This window comes from Danio rerio, chromosome 23, assembly GCF_052040795.2.
Source record: "Danio rerio strain M-AB ecotype USA chromosome 23, GRCz13ab, whole genome shotgun sequence".
NCBI classification, from domain to species: Eukaryota; Metazoa; Chordata; class Actinopteri; order Cypriniformes; family Danionidae; genus Danio; species Danio rerio.
In genome coordinates this window covers 1,764,107-1,784,525 of record NC_141043.1, presented here as the reverse complement: position 1 = coordinate 1,784,525, position 20,419 = coordinate 1,764,107, and the positions used below count along the sequence as shown (strand labels likewise).

General features: G+C 38.9%; 1 protein-coding gene across 8 annotated transcripts in view; it reads right to left on the bottom strand.

The window, feature by feature from the left end:
* stxbp3 (syntaxin binding protein 3) overlaps positions 1 to 20,419 on the bottom strand; it is a 37,526-nt gene that overhangs the window by 14,172 nt on the left and 2,935 nt on the right. For all 8 annotated transcript variants that reach the window (XR_015522751.1, XR_015522747.1, XR_015522748.1 and 5 more), the window contains 12 exon segments: positions 20,134 to 20,174; positions 17,784 to 17,865; positions 15,299 to 15,375; positions 12,835 to 12,907; positions 12,640 to 12,740; positions 10,807 to 10,952; positions 10,616 to 10,709; positions 9,073 to 9,197; positions 7,022 to 7,120; positions 3,498 to 3,564; positions 3,341 to 3,406; positions 760 to 840 (listed from right to left, as the gene is read on the bottom strand). Coding sequence is in view for 2 of the 8 variants with exons in the window: in XM_087305480.1 (XP_087161606.1) it covers positions 760 to 840; positions 3,341 to 3,406; positions 3,498 to 3,564; positions 7,022 to 7,120; positions 9,073 to 9,197; positions 10,616 to 10,709; positions 10,807 to 10,952; positions 12,640 to 12,740; positions 12,835 to 12,907; positions 15,299 to 15,375; positions 17,784 to 17,865; positions 20,134 to 20,174 (1,052 nt within the window). In the remaining 6 variants the exon portion in view is untranslated.

The following is a 20,419-nucleotide window of genomic DNA, read 5'->3' as shown; positions in this document are numbered from 1 at the left end:
GCCAGAAGAGGGCATCGTGTCCCTGTAAACCCTGGCACACATTAGAAATGACAGGAATATTGCTTTCTGGCTCTACAGTTGAAGTCAGAATACAAATGATTATGTTTAGAAATGTGTTGAATAAACAGAAATTGGGGAATGAATGTACATAATCATATGAAACTTTAAAGAGATAATAAAATGTGGAGCATAAAATACTACCACTATTTAATAAACATCGATAAAACAAGTTTCAAAAGTGATCAACTTTACACAATAAGTGCATGTATTTTAATGTGCAAAGTATAATAATTTCAAAGTATTTGTATGATTGTTCCACTTAGTTTGCTTATTGATGCATGCCTTTTTTGTTATGTTTATGTTGTTTTATTTATGTTCAGTGTGAAAAATCTAGCCCGTGTTGGTCTTGAACAAGTACACTGCGTGATACAGCACACAACAGATCTGATTTGTTAAAGTGTTTGTATCAGGTAACGGTTTATATTCCATTAAATCCCATCCATACCATTATTACTGTGTATATTTACTGTGTATATACTCGCGGTGTGATTGCAGTATTTTAAAAAGTTGTTTTCAACTCGCTGCATCCGGAAAACATATATCAGCGCATCTTTATTGGAAATTACTAACTTGAGAATGCAAAAAACACAATGTGTCAACTTTCGTATATTAGATCTGTGCATTGCACGGCACCATTTGTGGCTGAATTTTTAATCAAATATTCAAGTGGGCTGATCAAATAGGTCTAAACTCTCTTACCTGCTCCGCTTTGCAGAGTTTCTCCACGTTCTTCTGGTAATGGCCCATCAGGTCCTCGGCTAAATGTAAGTGCACGGTTTTCTGAGAGAGAAAAACATGGGAAAGATAGAAACTGCAAGTGAGTCATACAGTGGGCTTTTACCATGTTTTAGGCAGCCTCTACTGAAACTGAATAGTATTTTTGTGATCTAGGCGCAAAGTCTAAAGTGCAGGGCGCAAAAGCAATAAAAGTGTCCGAATCCACTTTTGCTATTTTAAGGACAAAAAAATACACTCTGTGCCCTGGTGCATGGTCTAACAGGGCTGTGCTTATCCTATTAATGAGTTCTATGTGTGTTTTGAGAATAACATGCATTAAAGAAGAAGTTACAGGTCTGTGAGAGACAGAAATCTTGCTTGTTTGTAGGTGACCAAATACTTACTTTCCATCATAATTTACCAATAAATTTAGAAAAAAAATCCTACAATGTGATTTTCTGAATTTGTTTTCTCATTTCATGTCTCTTAGTTGAGGCATACTTATGATGAAACCTGCATAGGTACATAACTTATGCTCTGCGCTGGACTTTAGAGCAGCTTTTAGTTCAGGGGTGTCAAAGGTACGGTTCGCAAACAAATTTAATGCGACCCGCGAGATGATTCTGTGAGATGCAATTGTTATTAAAATATACTGCGGTTCTAATTGTGTCCACTGGATGGCGCAATAGCAAACTGTTAGTTTCATCCAGCCATCTAAGAGAAAGACCTCGTGTATACCATAGACTGTCTATACCCTGTCATACTACACCAGTGCTTCCCACACATAGACTTTACTTGGGCGGGCCGCCCAGGTATATTTAGTGGTGATGACGCATGAATAATACTATTATTATCATCTTTTGACAATTTTTTTTGTATCCGTCCAAGAAAACTAAACATTTGCGATCGATTAACCAGAGGAAGATCTTCTCTTGCTCTGGACGTTTCCTACTGCAGATTTGGTGCGTGCACGATCTGCCACAGAAATTCTCACATGCTCTGCAGACCCACAGAGACGCGCCTTTTCCAAAGAAATGCATCCAACCGTAGTTTCTTAATCTCCTAAAACGTCCAGAATTCAGGTTTTACTTTCGCTTTCAAAAGTTGCCGTTATTTGTATGCGGTTTTTGCATTACCATTTCGCAGCTGACTGTGCGCGCACAGCCGCGAGAGAAACAATAAATGATTAATCATTTAATAAACGACTCAGATAAACTGTATACTCAGAGAGAACAAAATGACATCGACAATGGCTGCAAAATATTTGTACACCATTAGAAATGGCTAATCAACTAATTTGATTTATTTGAATAATCTACAATTTTTATTCTAGTAATTATTATAATTTTTAGCAATATTTCTTATTGGCTGTAAACTTTATTAATTTAATGATGTTAATATATTACATACTTTATACATATCTAAAATGCTTTGACAATACTGTAAATGTCATTCCAACATAGCAACTAAATAAATAATAATCAAATAAATAAAAATCAAGTTAAAAATCACATAATTTTTTGTTATTTGCATATAGTTGACCATTTATGTGCTGTGGGTAAAAGTTTCAATCCGGCTACCACTGCAAGTATATTTTAAACCTGTGGGAAGCCCTGCACACTAAGGTGATCTCACGAGGAAACGTAACTATTTTACATTCCGTCAGTTTAGTGGCGATTTAGTACGAGTTCTGTCGTATGAAAACGTACCATTTAAAAGAAGGCGTGGTGTGGTACTCAACCACACCCCCTACCCCCCCCCTTCAAAAATGTACAACGACAACAACCCCCCCTACCCCCTTACCCCCCCCCCCTATTTTAAACCTGTGGGAAGCCCTGCACACTGAGGTGATCTCACGAGGAAACGTAATTATTTTACATTCTGTCAGTTTAGTGGCTATTGAGTACGAGTTCCGTCGTATGAAAACGTACCACACCCCTAACCCCCCCCTCTTCAAAAATGTACAATGACAACAACCCCCCCCCCCCCTCTTCAAAAATGTACAACGACAACACCCCCCCCCCCCCCCCCACCCCCCCACATCCCCCCACCAATTGTTTAGACCTGTCCGGCCACTGGAGAACGGATTACTCCGTGTGGCCCCCTGAGCTAAAATGAGTTTGACACCCCTGTTTTAGTTAGTCAATGGTGCGGTCTATTTCAGTTGATCAAAATAGCAACACGCCAACAATGCGCCTTAACACACCTCGATTTTATACCAGCACGCCCACGAGTTTAATAAATGAGATTAATGATATTAATAATGATAAAATAATGATTATATATTATATATATGAAATAATGATTTCTGAAGGATTGTGAGACACCAAAGACAGTAATAATGATGCGCAAAATTCAAAATTAAAACAACACTCAATAAGAAAACAGTTCTTTAAGCTGCAACTATATTTCACAATTTGACTGTATCTGTGATGCATCGGTGAGGAAAATAAAGGACTGTTTAAAACCATTAGAAACTGGTGGAGATCCCACACTTTTGCCCGGTCATATGAATGTGAAAGTGATCTCTCCGTCTCTGGTATCGGTGCCAGCGTTGGATTACCTGTGTCACTTGCTTGCGGAAAGCTGGCATCTTCTTCATGAGCTGTGAAAGGGCTCCGATTGTGATCTGCCAATGACATTTATGACATGCTCATATGAGGCCATCTGAGAGGGCTGATATTGTTCTGAGCTGTAATCTGAGTAAGTATATACGGTACCTTCCCATCACCCTGTTGTTTCTCGTCTCTGCTGGCAGAGATGTCCTTCACCAGTTTGGGGATTTGCCTTTGGAAATAAACAAATATGCGCTGCTTACATTACTGGAGATCTTCGTGACAGTAATTACTTGGGATGTAACAAGGTCACGCGGTTTTCTGAGGTTAAATCACTCCCATAATGCAGTGCAACAAGGAGGAGGATTGAGGTGTGGAGATGTAAAGCACACCTTTGAAAAGTTTGCATCAGTAGAATGTTCATATATTTATTAAATATGTACATTTATTCAGCAATTTATACATGTTGTTGTGTTGGTTCTACACATCCGATAATTATATTCATTAAATACAGCCTCGATATTTTAAATACTGAAAAATAAAATTAAATATTCACTAAATGCAGTCTGGGCAGAAGGGTGGCTCAGTGGGCAGTACAATCGCCTCACAGCAAGAAGGTCGCTGGTTCAAGCCTCGGCTGGATCAGTTGGCATTTCTAAGTGGAGTTTGCATGTTCTCGTCATGTTTGCATGTGTTTCCTCCGAATGCTTCGGTTTCCACCACAGTCCAAACACATGCGCTATAGGGGAATTGGGTAAGCTAAATTTTCTGTAGTGTATGTGTGTGAATGCGTGTGTATGAGTTGCGGCTGGAAGGGCATCCGCTGCGTAAAACATATGCTGGATAAGTTGGCGGTTCATTCCGCTGTGGTGACCCCACATTAATACAGGGACTAAGCCAAAAAGAAAATGAATGAATGAATAATTGAATGAATGAATGATTGAATGAACAAATGAATGAAGGAATGAATTATTGATTGAATTATTGAATGAATGAAAGAATGAATGAATGAATGAATGAATGAATTGAATAAATGAATGAATGAATGAATGATTTAATGAATGAATGAAGGAATGAATGGAATGAATGAATGAATGAATGAATGATTGATTGAATGAATGGAATGAATGGAGTGAATGGAATGAATGAATGAATGAATGAATGATTGATTGAATAAATGAATGAATGAATGAATGAATGAATGGAATGAATGGAGTGAATGGAATGATTCATTGAATGAATGAATGATTGGATGAATGAATGAATGAATGATTGAATGAATGAATGATTGAATGAATGAAATAAATGAATGAATGAATGAATGAATGAATGAATAAATGATTGATTGAATGAATGAATGAATGAATGAATGAATGAATGAATGAATTATCACCATTTATTTATAACGCCATTATTCCTATCACTGGTTTTAACATGTTAGGTCTCCTAGTTCCCACATTGAATCAGCAGTGACAGGCAGAGAATGAGAATCTCAGTAAAACGCCCAGATCAATTAAACACACTTTATGAATAAGCTACTTTAAGCATTGACTAATCCATTTCTAGATAAATATTTTAATTCCAATATAACCACACACTATATTCGGTTTTCAAGTTGTAACATAAATGCATGCGCTTTGATGAAATTGGTTTAACAAATATTCTACAATACTAACAGTAATTATATAATGCAACTAATAATAAAACAATAATATAATGAATTGCGTAAAATCAGCTATCATTCAACAATGCAAAACCATCCAAAGTTTCAGTGGCTTAGTGGTTGGCATTGTCATCTCATAGCAAGAAGGTCAGTGGTTTGAGTCTCGGCTGGGCCAGTTGGCATTTCTGTGTGGAGTTTGCATGTTCTCCCCGTGTTGGCGTAGGTTTCCTTCAGGTGCTCCAGCTCCCCCCACAGTCCAAACACATGCGCTACAGGGGAATTGAATAAGCTAAATTGGCCGTACTGTATGAGTGACTGTGTGAATGAGAGTGCATGGATGTTTCCCAGTACTGGGTTGCAGCTAGAAGGGCATCCGCTGTGTAAAACATATGCTGGATAAGTTGGCAGTTCATTCCGCCTGATGAATAAAGGGACTAAGCCGAAGGAAATGAATGAATGAACTTACAAATAGGCTGGTAATAAGTCAACAGTTTAAAGTGTTACCAAATAATTATTAGCGTTTTAACACTACAAACAAACAATTCCCACAGAACACAGCAGGAAGAGAGAGATTCTCAATCATCATTTGTTTAACTAAAATAAACTACATATAAAACAAACTACATAAACATGTTTGAAGGCTCATTCTGGATGATTTTATAGACATGAAACAATAAACATCGAAGAGGAAGAAAAAGAAAAAAAGAGTAATACAACCTTTTAATTGAACAAAATGTATATGGTTTCAATATTCAAAACAACCCTGAGGCTATGAAGTATTATTAGAAATGAAGTATCATTACATTTTGATGCAATAATATGCTCGGTCTACCTTTCATTCATGGACAAAAAGATTTCAAATTAGATAGCTCTATCTTCAAGAAAAAAGGTCAAGTAACACTGACACAGTTTTTGTATAATACTGTACTGATTTAAAGAGGACCTATTATGCCCCTTTGCACAAGATGTACATGGTGTCCCTAGAGTGTGTATGTGAAGTTTCAGCTCAAAACAGCACACAGATGACGTTTTATAACTCTCTGAGACTGACCCTTATAGATTTAGACCCTAAATGTGTCGCTTTAAATTCAAATGAGATTGCACAAAAGAGGGCGGAGCTACAAATGAGTGTTAGCATAGTGGCAGATTCAACATTATCTTTGTGAAAATTGTAATGTCAAAACGAAGTGTGTCAGAATGCATCAGTGTATGGAGACTCCGGTCGCTGTTCATTTGTGCTTCATCTAAAACTCCACGTTTATAATCCTCTAAGGCCACTGAAAATATCTTCAGCGGGTCAGAACTCCAATGGTGGACGGCTGCTTCTCACTCAGGGCTGTTTATGCTAATGAGAGAGAGAGATGGGCACTAGTGGGCGGGGCTTTCCCCTCTGATGACACATTCAAATGGAGAACATCCATCAAAGTGTTTCATCAAGTGTGACAATTAAAAATAAAATGAATACATATTGACCATTAGACGCCGGTTATATTCACACACTGCTGACACACAACTGGCTTTAAACCCCAAATAAAAGTGTTTTTTGCAAAATAGGGCCCCTTTAACTGACCTATAATTAACAATTGCACTTACTAGTTATTCCTTTACTGTCTTCTCTGTTTGTCTGTCCAAAAAAACCAACATATTCTTTATGATCAGATGCTTTTTGAAACGTATTTTTTCTAGTTTCTTATGTTTATTTTGCTAAAGTAAACCGCTGCAGCATCTAACAAACTTTGTTTTACCTTCAATCGAATCATAACAAAAAAGGAAATACCCCAGTGTGTGTTTTTTTCCCACTAATGTAAACTCAACACTCCAGCACTAACCACAGAAAAATCTGTAGTTATGGACGGTACACTGCTGCCATGGAATATATATCACCATACCACACACAAGGGCTATTTTCATTAATGAAAAATACTGCCATAAAACATCCAGTTTAGTCAAGAGCTAACCACTCCATCTAATGTTTGCACGTTAAACGGCGAACGCGAAAACGTTGAACTCAATTAATAATACTCACTCAGTGACCTCAGCAATGTGCATGTGCCGCAGTTTGACCCATAATTCATCATCTTCGTTTAGCAAAGCTTCTTTCTTGGAGCCATCCTTCATTTTATACCTAAGAGAAAAACATAAAAAAACTATGGAGAAAGCTGATTTCACACTGCCTATGTTAACATGCACCAGTTTTAGACAATAATTAATGAATTTAATCCAACACAGATTTGTTTACATTAACTCTAAACATTGTGATTCAAATATCCATTTAAATGAGTTTTACTGTATACACTTAGATTTAAATGTTTATGCACACACTTTGTCTTATCTTTGGGTCTGTTTTGTTCAGGCTAATGCCGAGTTCAGACTGCATGATTTTCAAAGTAGTTGTGTCACAGATGTTTTCACACTGCATGACTATCTGGGCTAGCGTTTCGTCGCTGCTTTGTTTACACTGCAAGATGGATCGGCGACAGGGGCTTTCACATTGCATGACTTTACTATAGGAAGAATCGCCGACAACTTCATCCAAACTACGTCTTACAGACAAAAACATGTAGAGCATCTTTTGTTATTAACTACATAATGAGAAAGAAGCCTTTAATGGGGTAGAAAATGTACACATTTGCTCACCTGGGTTTAAAGGGAATTAGCCATTTCTGCTCAACTTAAGTTGATAATAAACTAATTTCTTTCTGTATGAAATGTTAAACATGGTTGCTCCCTGTCCTGTCAAACCTCCACTTGTTTTTCCTCCATTTCGTGGGTCCAAATAAACCGAAAATGAGCGCTTTTAACTTCTCCCACTGCCTCCCGCTGGCCTGCAGCAGGTATACACACACGCACACACACAAGTGAAAGCTGCTCTCTCATTGGCTGTAGGCGATCGCTGATATTATTTTCATTCAGAACTCAATTCACACGGCATGATTTGAATCACCGACAGCTCCAGATATTCAGCACGCCAAATATCTCACAGGAATCGGCGACTCATCAGCGATTCTCTCAGATCGCGTCTTTGATAGTTCATACTGTGTGATTGTCACTCACGTGCACGAGCAGTGATTTCCCTGTGATTTCAGGCATTTGTCTGCGATTTCTCAAAACCTAAAATAACACAGTCTGAACTCGGCATAACTCTTTAGCAGTTTTGGTTGTTTGGTAACAAACCGAAAAGTGTATTGTCAAACTTGATGACACAATTTAAGATTTAGTAACGCGAGAAAAAGAAATATATGTTGTAAATACATGGATAAAATCCTAATCTATCCCAATTCTTAAACGCAAATAATTTGAATTTGCAAATAATTCTGATTTATTATATCATATCGTAAGACCTAAGATAAACAAATCTTTCTTTAATATGAGATTACAGATACCTAAGATAAGACTTTACCACAATACTTTTGTCTCAGTGCAATATTATTGTTATTTTAAACATATTGCAATACGCAATTTATTACCTTTTTTAAACTTTGGGATCTTCTGTTTTAATCAAACAAAAACAATAGTTTGTTTAATGACAACCTGTCAAAAATGTTGTCTACACTATTCTTTGATGTCGACCCCATTATTATCAATATACTGTTATTGGCAGCTGTCTCTCAACAATATTAAATGTATTTGGATCGTTTATCGACCTTATTTCTGCATATAAGAATGGTGCAGCCATTTAAAAACGTTTCGCTTCGAGATTTATTTCATTTTGATTATATATGTGCAGGCGCTAATTTAAACTATTTAGGTTATAGAACTTTACTAAAGTAACATGCTTCATTAAGCAGCCTTATTAAAATAATATAGACTGTGCTCAACTACTTAAATATGCGTGGGCAAGTGTTAACATACTCATTTTGCTGCTTTTGGATCGAATTAAAAAAATGAACAAACCACTCCTTCCAATCTGATCGAAATGTATCATTTTTAAATCTCACTGAACTTTTACATTCGGGTGCATGTAAACACAGCCACTGTCATTCAAAGCTTTAAATAAGAGTAAAGACGTGATCATAACTGCATTGGTGTCCAGCTCACATAAGTGTTGAAGAAAGAGCAGGTGAAAAGGGGACTTACTCATAGATGTTGTTATTTATAGGTATGAGGTCATAAGCCATGGCTTGGTAAGTGAGCTCGTGAAGAATGGGACTAACAGGGTCCAGTGCACGGTCAACAATCAGCAGCTGCGCCGGTGTTTTTTCCTAAATATCAAAGACCAGGTTTCAAGAGCAAGCAGAAACATGACAAAAAAAACACAAACCATTTAGTGTTCAAAACTAAAATTATCAGTAAGTCTCCAGCAAGCCTTCAAAAGTCTTTAGTAAGTCATCAAAAGTTTTTAGCAAATCTTCGAAAGTCATCAGTAAGACTTCAAGGGTCTTCAGAAAGTTATCAGATGTCTTCAAAAGTTTCAAAAGTCTTCAAACATCTACAGAAAGTCTTCAGAAAGTCTTCAGTAAGTCTTCAGTAAGTCTTCAGACGCTCTCCAGTAAGTCTTCAAATGTCTTTAGGTCTTGAAAAGTTTTCAAAAGTAATCAGAAATTCTTCAGTAAGTTTCCTAAAGTCTTTAAAGGTATTTTAAAAGTCATTTAAATTCTTTAGGTAGTCTACAAGTCTATAGAAAGTCTACAAAACTCTTAAAAATGTCTCCAAAAAAGGTAATCAGCAAGTCTTCATTAAGTTTTCAAAAGTCTGCTGTAAGTCTTTAAAAGTCTTCAGTAGGTGTTCAAAAGTCCTTAATAAGTCAAAAAAAAGTCTTCGAAAAACTCTTTAGTACGTCTCCAAAAGTCTTCAGCAAGTCTCCAAAAATCCAGTAAGTCTCCAAAGGTCTTCAGCAAGTCTCTAAAAGTCCAGTTAGTTTCCAAAGGTCTTCAGTAAGTCTCCAAAAGTCTAGTAAGTCTCCAAAAGTCCAGTAAGTCTCCAAAGGTCTTCAGCAAGTCTCCAAAAGTCAAGTAAGTCTCCAAAGGTCTTCAACAAGTCTCCAAAAGTGCAGTAAGTCTCCAAAAGTCTTCAGTAAGTACTTAAAATGTCTTCTGTTAGGTCTCCAAAAGTCTTTGTTAAGTCTTCAAATGTCATTAGCAAGTCTTTAAATGTCTTCAGCAAGTCTTCATTAAATTTTAAAAAGTCTTCAAAACTCTTCAGTAAGTCTTCAAAAGTCTTTGGTAAGTCTCTGATTTTAATTGGCAATGATGCATGAGACAACCTGTCTTTCATTTTAATGCTTTAAAGCTCTAAATGATTAAAAAGTGTCAATACTCAAAAATCTGCATCAAAGACATTATTTGATTTGTTTTACATTTACATTACATGTAAATAAACAAATAAATTACATTTATTTAAATGTAATGTAAATATATAATATAATGAAATAAACATCTCAAGATGTCAACTGTAGCATTGCCGTTACATGTTGTAAATTAGTGCTGTTATATCTGACTATGCCACATAGCCAACACAGCCTACTATTTTAGAATGTGTTAAACTTGAATACAAGATTTCAACAACAAGATGCATTTAGACCAGTCCAATCTCATCGTAAAAAACACACAAAGTGACCGGGTGTGAACAGGGCCATATACGCTGATGTGCTTGGCTGTTGTAAACACTCAACATCTCTCACCTTTTTTGTCGTAATTTCATCCAACTCATAATGCCGGGCCAGTTTATTATCAACAAGTTCAGCCAACATCTTTCCATATCCAGGAGTCGATTCTCTGCATACAACCAAGAATATATGCATTAAACATAGCTGAAGTGTTCATTAAAGCAGTGTAACTCCAGCTGCTGTACAGTGAGAAACAGCATCTGCACCTTTTGTATCGGACTCCAGGATACTCGTCCAGCGTAGCACAGAGAGTTACAATCTGATCTGCAATTTTATCCAGCGTCTTCTCTCTGTCCTGACTGAACCCACTGTAGATCTTCTTAAAGGCCTCTGGGTTCTCGCAGGTGAACACCTGTACAAGTGACACAAACATAAAAACAATCAGTGATGGCAATAGCGACATTATAAATAAAGGGCATCTTTGTATGTAGTGGTGGAGCAACTACATAACTGATGACGATTGGCATATGTGTGTTGGGGTTGGGAAAACTACATAACTGATAATGATTGGCATGCGTTTGTAGGGGTGGGACAACTACATAACTGATGATGATTGGCATATGTGTGTTGGGGTTGGGAAAACTACATAACTGATAATGATTGGCATGCGTTTGTAGGGGTGGGACAACTACATAACTGATAATGATTGGTATATGTGTGTAGGGGCGGGACAACTACATAACTGGTAATGACTGGCATGTGTGTAGGGGTGGGACAACTACACAACTGATGATGATTGGCATGCGTATGTTGGGGTTGGGACAACTACATAACTGATGATGATTGGCATGCGTTTGTAGGGGTGGGACAACTACATAACTGATGATTATTGGCATGTGTGTGTAGGGGTGGGACAACTACATAACTGATAATGATTGGCATGTGTGTAGGGGTGGGACAACTACATAACTGAAAATGATTGGCATTTTCGTGTAGGGGTGGCACAACTACATAACTGATGATGATTAGAATGTGTGTTTAGGGGTAGGACAACTACATAACTGATAATGACTGGTATGTGCGTAGGGGTGGGACAACTACATAACTGATGACGATTGGCATATGTGTGTAGGGATAGGGCAATTACATAACTGATGATGATTGGCATATGTGTGTAGGGGTAGGGCAATTACATAACTGATGATGATTGGCATGCGTGTGTAGTGGTAGGGCAACTACATAATTGGTGACTATTGGCATATGTGTGTAAGGGGGACAATACATAACTGATGATGATTTGTATATGTGTGTAGGGGCAGGATAACTACATAACTGGTAATGACTGGCATGTGTGTAGGGGTGGGACAACTACATAACTGATGACTGGCATGTGCATGTAGGAGTGGGAAAACCACATACCTGATGATGATTGGTATACGTGTGTGGGAGTGGGACAACTACATAACTGATGATGATTGGCGTGTGTGTGTGTGTGTGTGTGTGTGTGTGTATGAGAGGGAAAATCGCATAACTGATGATTGGCAAGTGTGTGTGGGGGTGGGACAACCACATAACTAATGATTGGCATGAGGCAGGGGTGAGGCAAATAATCAATAGTAGGAAAACAAGTCAATCATGTGAGTATATTTTAAAATAATTTACAAATACATTTTCATATCATCGGCTTATCGTGAATGAAGGCGATGTTTGGCCATATAGCGTCAGTGAGTTAAAATGTACTTAAATTATACCAAGATTAAAACATGAATGAGCACAAAGTTTGTTGAAAGAAACAGGCTGCAATGTGTAGTCTATCAAATAATCATCGAATCAGTGTTTCAACCATGAAAAAAGGTCATTGTTATTGTTATATTTCGTCTAAATTTAAAACAAATACTCTAAAATAACACTAATATTCATACTATATTTGTTATATTTCTTAAGAAGCATATCGTATTTTTAGACTTATTTGTTGACTAGCTGTGGTCTATGCAGTTACTAACTCAGTTACTATTTGTAAGAAGCATTTTTTAAACATACCCAACACTGTACACAACACAATATAGCAACATGGATTTCCAGAAAATAGTTCCACTCACTTGTGCTTCCTGTGGCAGAAAGGAGATGTTGATTTCTTTACACTTTTTAATGTGCTTGGCGCAGTTCTTCTTCATTTTGTCGAAGAGCTCATCAGGACAGTCTGGGGTGATTTTGGAAACAATATTAATCAAATAAGAGCACAATCTATCTTTGATCGTAAGTAAATCAAGCAAGAGCTGAAGCAGCGAACTCACAGTCCGTGAAGAAGACATACGCAGCTTTGTATTTGGGCTTGGGTTTGAAGTCATTAATAAATGCATCAATACACTGTAAAATAAAACATTCAGGTCATTACCAGCTCATCACAGTAATGTCAGTGATACTGCTTATTATTAGTTCTAATTCCAGACTGCCATGCAATAATCATTGATACTGACTAGGGTTGTAACGTATACAGAATTCACGATTCAACCACAGAAATAAGCAACAAATCCCCAGTGCTTGCTTTTTTATTTATTTTTAACAGGCAGAAGTGTTTTGTCACAATTGGCTACAGAACCCCTTCCTGTACAGTCTCTACACATATGACTGTAGTCCGTCCCATGACAGAAACCTCATTGTGAAGTAGGCTTGGGCAGTAATGCAGTAATATGGTATACAGCAAGATCTAAAAATAGCAATGGTGTCAGTTTTAATACCGTTATACCATCATAAAAACAATGCACTTATATAGGAGACAAGTATTAAATAATAAATATTATTTATTTAATGCCTACAAATGCGTATGCGTGACTGTCATCATGAGAGAGGAGAGCGAGAGATGGCGGCGAGTAGCGCACCAAGTGACCAGCAGTTTGGCAGTATTGCCGGTTTCGACCGAACAAGAAGGAAGACGTGGTAAATACGAACTAGAGGTCTGCATTTCAGCTGCTGTACCACGGGACCCGACCAGATTTCTTGCGGTGCGGGAATACATTTCCGAAAAGGCGCGGAAGCGGTCGGTAACTCTGGTGTAATTTAAAAGGGAGCGGGCCCGCGGTCTAACAATACGCACGCATTCACGTTGCTGTGTGTGTGTGTGTGTGTGTGTGTGTGTGTGTGAGAATGAGAGATAGCGTGATTCTGTGTGTCGCTTGACGCTCACTATGTGTGAATGAGAGAGAGTGCATGGTGCTGTCTCTCTCTCTGTGTGTTTGTGTGTGCGTGTATGTGTGTGTGTGTGTGTGTGTGTGTGAATGAGATCCTGCATAGATCTCTAATACAAACAAGACACACAGGTGACCGCGAACCTAAGCTCGCATATACGGTATTCAGTTTCTGAATGATTTAGGCACACCCCAAAAGTTTGGTGATGCTGTCTAAGCCTTACGTCATCATTTTTTTAATATGCACGGTAATACCGGATACCGGGTAAAATAGGGAGGAGGTTTGACGGTATTAAAATTTGGATATCACCCAAGCCTAATGTGAAGTTTGCTGATGACAGTGGTCTGACTCATCTCAAGTTGTGATGAAGCGGCGCACAAAGAGGAGGTCCTGAAGCTGGCAACCTGGTGCTCGGAGAATAACCTAGCTCTGAACACAAAGAAAACTAAAGAGATCATGTCGACTTCAGGAGCCACAGCACTGACTTAGCCCCATGCTACATCAATGGTGAGTGTGTGGAGAGGGTCCACACTTTCTGGTTTCTCTGCGTGCTTATCTCAAACAACATCTCATGGTTAGAGCAATCATCAAAAAGACCCAGTAGACACTTCACTTCCTAAGCGTTCTCAGGAAGCACAACCTTGACCCCCAGCCTGCTGTTGACCTTCTACCGTGCATCAATTGAGAGTTTGCTGACATACTGCATCACAGTATGGTGTGGTAGCTGCACCATGGCAGACAGGGAGAGGATCCGGAGGGTAGTTAAAGCTGCGCAAAAGATCACCGGCGCAAGATTCATAGACACTGCTAGACACTACTCACACCAGATACGGATTAATTGTGCTATTCACACGTGAACATTTTGAGTTTAATTGACTTCACAATAGACGTGAATTTGCGTCATTGGTGGGGCTTCTGTCTGCCCTGTGCCTCTAGCTTCAATGCTAAATGGCTAACATGGATTTTAATGAGAGAATAGCTGTGTTTATGTGCTTCAGGAAGACTGAAAAACAGCGTCGATTTGTTTGGAGCCGTGTCTGAGTCCACTATATCCATTCTAAAGTGCAACCAGCACTGTGAGTTCCTAAACTCCTCCAGAAACTATACCTGGATGCTTTAAGCTGTACTCCCGACCGAGCCAAGCCCAGTTTGATGAACTGTTGTCCGGTGTTGGCAGGACGATTTCCTCCAGAGACACCACCAACAACTAGAGCTACGTCATAATCACTCCCCTACAAAACAAAGCTCCCGAGATTTTTCAACTCGAGTGATTTATCTTTATGGCTTTAAAACACTCCGGTATCCCCTGTATCTGTGGCTAAACACAGTAAACAGCGGTGAGTTCAGTGAATTGATGACCTTCACGGCCAATCACAGTCATTTCTGTTGAGCATGTGAACACAATGGCCAATCAGGGATGTTTAAAAATGCGCTCAAATGTTTTTAAAATGTCAGTACCAACTGGTACTGAATCCCAGTACCGTGACAACCCTTTCGTGCATCTCTAATATAAAGATTGCTATGAAAACTTTTGTCCACATCTCCCAGCACGAGTGTCTCCTTAAAACTGACCTCAACAGTGGGAGCCATGAAGTAGATGGCCTTCATATCTGGAACCGGCTCTCTGTTTTTGAACAGGTTCTCCAAAACTGCAGACAAGCAAACACATCACATTAATCAACAATTCACACTTTTTTTCTTGATATAATGAGTGGTGGAAAGAGTTCTGAAACATCACACTCAAGTAAAAGTACCATTACCTCCACAAAAATGTAGTGCAAGTCCAGTAAAAATGTCTGTTGTGAATATTACTTAAAGTACTAGGCATCGTTTACACTAATGCGTTTTCGTTTTAAAACGCATAAGTTTTGCTACGGTTATGCCATTCGTTTACACAACGGCAGAGTTTTCGAGCGCCCAAAACGGAGCGTTTTGGAAACGCTGAAGAGGCTGCTTTCTTTCTAAAACGATGCTGTTCCATCTCAGTGTGGATGGGGGAAAACGGAAACATCTGAAAACGGAGGCGGGGCTGCAGACATTCGCCTCTCTGATTGGGGCTTTTTCCTCATTATTAAGTAGCCTAACACACACAGTTCAGTCTCGCATCCTCTTCTTGTAAGTTTAGACTTTCGCAAGTTTGATCAAGGCTGCAGTCTCCCCCTCCTCAGTTTGATATGGAAAACATACCGAGGACACGCGTAAATCTTCAAAGGGAACAGTGTACTTTATAACTTCATTAACATCGTCCTGGCCACGTTGTTGTTCTCAACAATAAAATGAAAACATGATGGAACTGCCTATTTTCATTTTAATATTAGCAACTTAACAGACAGCAGAATGTTGAGGCGTCGTGCTGCATATATGAGCGTCATCTTCACTGTGTGGATATTTATAACAAAACGGAGCCGATAACAACTGCCTCCTTTCAATTTCAGTGAAAATACGAAACGCACCCTCTCTTCTGCTGAATATCAGTTTTAATAATCGATAATGGCCATTATAAAATTAATACATACAATAAATTTATACATAATAGGAAATAAGGCAAGCGATCAGTCAACATACAGAATGTATATGGTTCCATTAATTATTAACCTATCTTTGCGCTTAGCCAAAACACGTTACCTGAGAACAAGTAAAAGATTCCAATGCCCAAAGTCGGGTAATATGCCGTTAGATATAGACAACAAGATAAAAGAAATATCACGTTTAATAAATATAGTGAGATTAGATCCAGCGGGAGATACTTGATGAGCAGTTCGACTAGCAGAGCTCTCATCTGAGTAGAAATGCTGCAGCGCTTGCCCGAGAGTGTCTGTGTGGTCACGTGATGTGCGTTTCAGTGTTTTGGTGTGGACGGAGAGCTGTTAAGAAACGCTGGGTCAAACGCGAGTGTGGACGCGGATCATTTTCATTCTAAAATGCCGTTTTATAACTAAAAAGCACTAGAGTAAACAGGGCCTTAGTTAAAAAGTAGTCATTTTAAAAAAACTCAAGTGTAGTAAGTATCACGGTGTGAAAGATTGATGCATTTATGAGCTATTTGCAAATGAGTCAGTGAAAATGTAACATTCTGTGGGAGATTTAGTTATTGTTTAAGGTTGTTTGGTCATTTCAGTCCTTAAAAAGTAAACATCACTTAAACAGGCTCTCGGTCATTGTGTGCAATGATTTTTTTGTCTTCTTGGACACCTTTAATGCCTCTAAACTGTACATGTTTATTGCATTTATGAAGCACACACGGCATGTCTTTAGGCTCAACTACTGCATGCGCAATTTGTGTCGCGCTATTTGTGTCTATCGCGCCGTAGGATGTCTATTCGCGCCTTTGCATTGACTTAACATGTAAATCACTCACGCTTGACGCTTCTTCCGCGTCTGGTGTGAACACAGCATGACAGATCGCACTGTTATATCTTTCTTTTCTTTCGTTTTAACACATTTTAATCATGTTTATTATTTGTTTTTATTTTCTCATTCGTGTCTCTTTTATTCTTGTTTATGTAAAGCAGTTTAAATTGCCGCTGTGTATGAAATGTGCTTGCCATGTGTGACGTAGGTTGGTAATTCCCCTATATCTTCTGGCAGAAATCATCATTTCATAGTAAAAGAACAACACATGCAAAGCTTATTCTGTGTGATGCAACTTTGACTACATGTGATCTGATGGAAATCACAGGACTGACTATTCTACTTAGTCAATAAAATATAAAAAAATATAGGTAAAACATAAAGTAGTGACAGCAGGTTGAATGGAAATAGTGGAGTAAAAGTACCGATTCAGCACCGATTCAACAATGTTCTCAAATGAAAGTAAAATCACACATTTAAAACTACCTAGTAAAGCACAATTCCTGAGGAAAACTACTCAATTACAGTAATCCGAGTATTTGTTACTTTACACCACTGGAAACAGGGAAGCTTCCCTTCTGGAAAACACAGGAAGGAAGAGCGTTCGACACTCAACACACAATGAGGTTCAAACACTGGATCAACAGCTTCATCAAACACACAGGATGTTGAGCAGAATCTGGAACAAAACCTCCTGCTCACTCACCTGAGATGCCCTCGGACATGAGATCGGACATCTTGCAGCACGAAGACAGTAGGCGTGTGGTGAAATCGTCTAGTATGAGGATCTGGGAGTGGAGAGAACATACAAATGAAATAATATGGTTTCTGGGAGTTCAGCAGTAATCAGGGTTACATTTATAATAACCATGATGAAAAATGTCTGATTTTACCAGTGAATAAAACTGTCTAATATGACAGATTGCAAGCATATATCTCAAACATAATAATTCAACATCAGAATTATTATAAGTAGAATAGAATTATTTATAGAAACCAGTAGAGCTACGCATATTATTATCAATGTTGTGCCATAAGTTTGTTTTTACCATACCTTTATTTTACATCTACAGAATCGTGAGAAAATCGAGATCACGAATCACGATTCTCATTTTAGCCAGAATCGTGCAGCTCTAGCCTACATGATAACTTTCTAGTGCCTTATTATACGCTACTTTCGTGGCTTTTGTTTGCTTATAAATTACACAGAATTAAGCGCATGCGGAAGATCATATATGGATCAGTACCAGCTGGCCGATACCCAATCCAGCAAAAATATGCCGTATCCAACCGATATCCGATCCAAGTATTGGGATCGGTGTATCCCTAGTTGAAATGTTCACTATCACGAATACCTTCAGCTGGTAATAAATTTGTTTTGCCTACGTTTCCCGGTAGCCTGACGATCAATACTGGCTTGCCACCATGACTCTGACCCGCCGTTTCCTCCCCATCATGGATCTCGACCACCCACTTTTCATAAACATTGCGGTTCTTACCTGTCCACATTTCATAAACATTATGCTTCTCCCCCGCCCACTTTTCATAAACATTGCCCTTCTCCCGCCCACTTTTCATAAACATTGCCCTTCTCCCGCCCACTTTTCATAAACATTGCCCTTCTCCCGCCCACTTTTCATAAACATTGCCCTTCTCCCGCCCACTTTTCATAAACATTGTCCTTCTCCCGCCCACTTTTCATAAACATTGCCCTTCTCCCGCCCACTTTTCATAAACATTGTCCTTCTCCCGCCAGCTTTTCATAAACATTGCCCATCTCCCGCCCACTTTTCATAAACATCACGGTTCTACCCCCACCAACATTTCATAAACATTGGGGTTCTCCCCGCCCACTTTTCATAAACATTGAGCTTCTCCCTGCTCACTTTTCATAAACATTGCGGTTCTCCCCGCCCACTTTTCATAAACATTGCGGTTCTCCCCGCCCACTTTTTATAAACATCGCAGTTCTCCCCGCCCACATTTTATAAATATTGCGGTTCTCCCCCCCACCCACTTTTCATAAACATTGGGGTTCTCCTTGCCCACTTTTCATAAACATTGGGGTTCTCCCCGCCCACTTTTCATAAACATTGCGGTTATCCCTGCCCACTTTTCATAAACATTGGGGTTCTCCCCCGCCCACTTTTCATAAACATTGCGGTTCTCCCTGCCCACATTTCATAAACATTGGGGTTCTCCCCGCCCACATTTTATAAACATCATGGTTCTCCCCCCACCCATTATTCATAAACAGTGCGGTTCTCCCCGCCCACTTTTCATAAACATTGGGGTTCTCCCCACCCACTTTTCATAAACATTGTGGTTCTCCCCGCCCACTTTTCATAAACATTGCGGTTCTCCCCGCCCACTTTTCATAAACATTGTGGTTCTCCCCCCGCCCACTTTTCATAAACATTGGGGTTCTCCCCCGCCCACTTTTCATAAACATTGCGGTTCTCCCTGCCCACATTTCATAAACATTGGGGTTCTCCCCACCCACTTTTCATAAACATTGTGGTTCTCCCCGCCCACTTTTCATAAACATTGCGGTTCTCCCCGCCCACTTTTCATAAACATTGTGGTTCTCCCCCCGCCCACTTTTCATAAACATTGCGGTTCTCCCCCGCCCACTTTTCATAAACATTGTGGTTCTCCCCCCGCCCACTTTTCATAAACATTGCGGTTCTCCCCGCCCACTTTTCATAAACATTGCGGTTCTCCCCGCCCACTTTTCATAAACATTGTGGTTCTCCCCCCGCCCACTTTTCAAACACATTGTGTTTCTTGAATTAAATTATCTGCAAATCTTGTAATTTGGGTGAACTGTCTTTAAGATGTTTCATGAAATACTATTGTTTTGCTTATTCCTGCAGGTGCCCTTCTCTGATGTTAATCAGGTCAGCCAGTCTTTGTGTTTACTATACAATAGAGGATCACTGTATGAGAAAGTCTGTTAGAAAGTCTGTTAAGCACAGATTGGCATGGAGGGCCCCGAATGGACAAACTACTGGAATAAATATAAAGAGAAAACCTCAGAAACCCTTCAAACTTACGTTCCACTTTTTGCAGTCTGCAATGATGGTGTCCCTGATCCCTGTGAAGACACATGAAGGAATATATTATTTACAGGATCAGCGTTTCTGAAGGAACTGAAAGTATAAATCATAATGAAAAATTTCCAGATTTAGTTCCTGTTTCAAACTTGTTCTGCAAATACATGCAGGCTTAAAGGAAAAAAGTCTTCTAAAGCATAAAAATAATATGTTTGCAGATATTTCAGAAACATGCTCAGTGAACATAAATGTTTATCTGCGAAACGATGCTGGAGTCAGATATTCT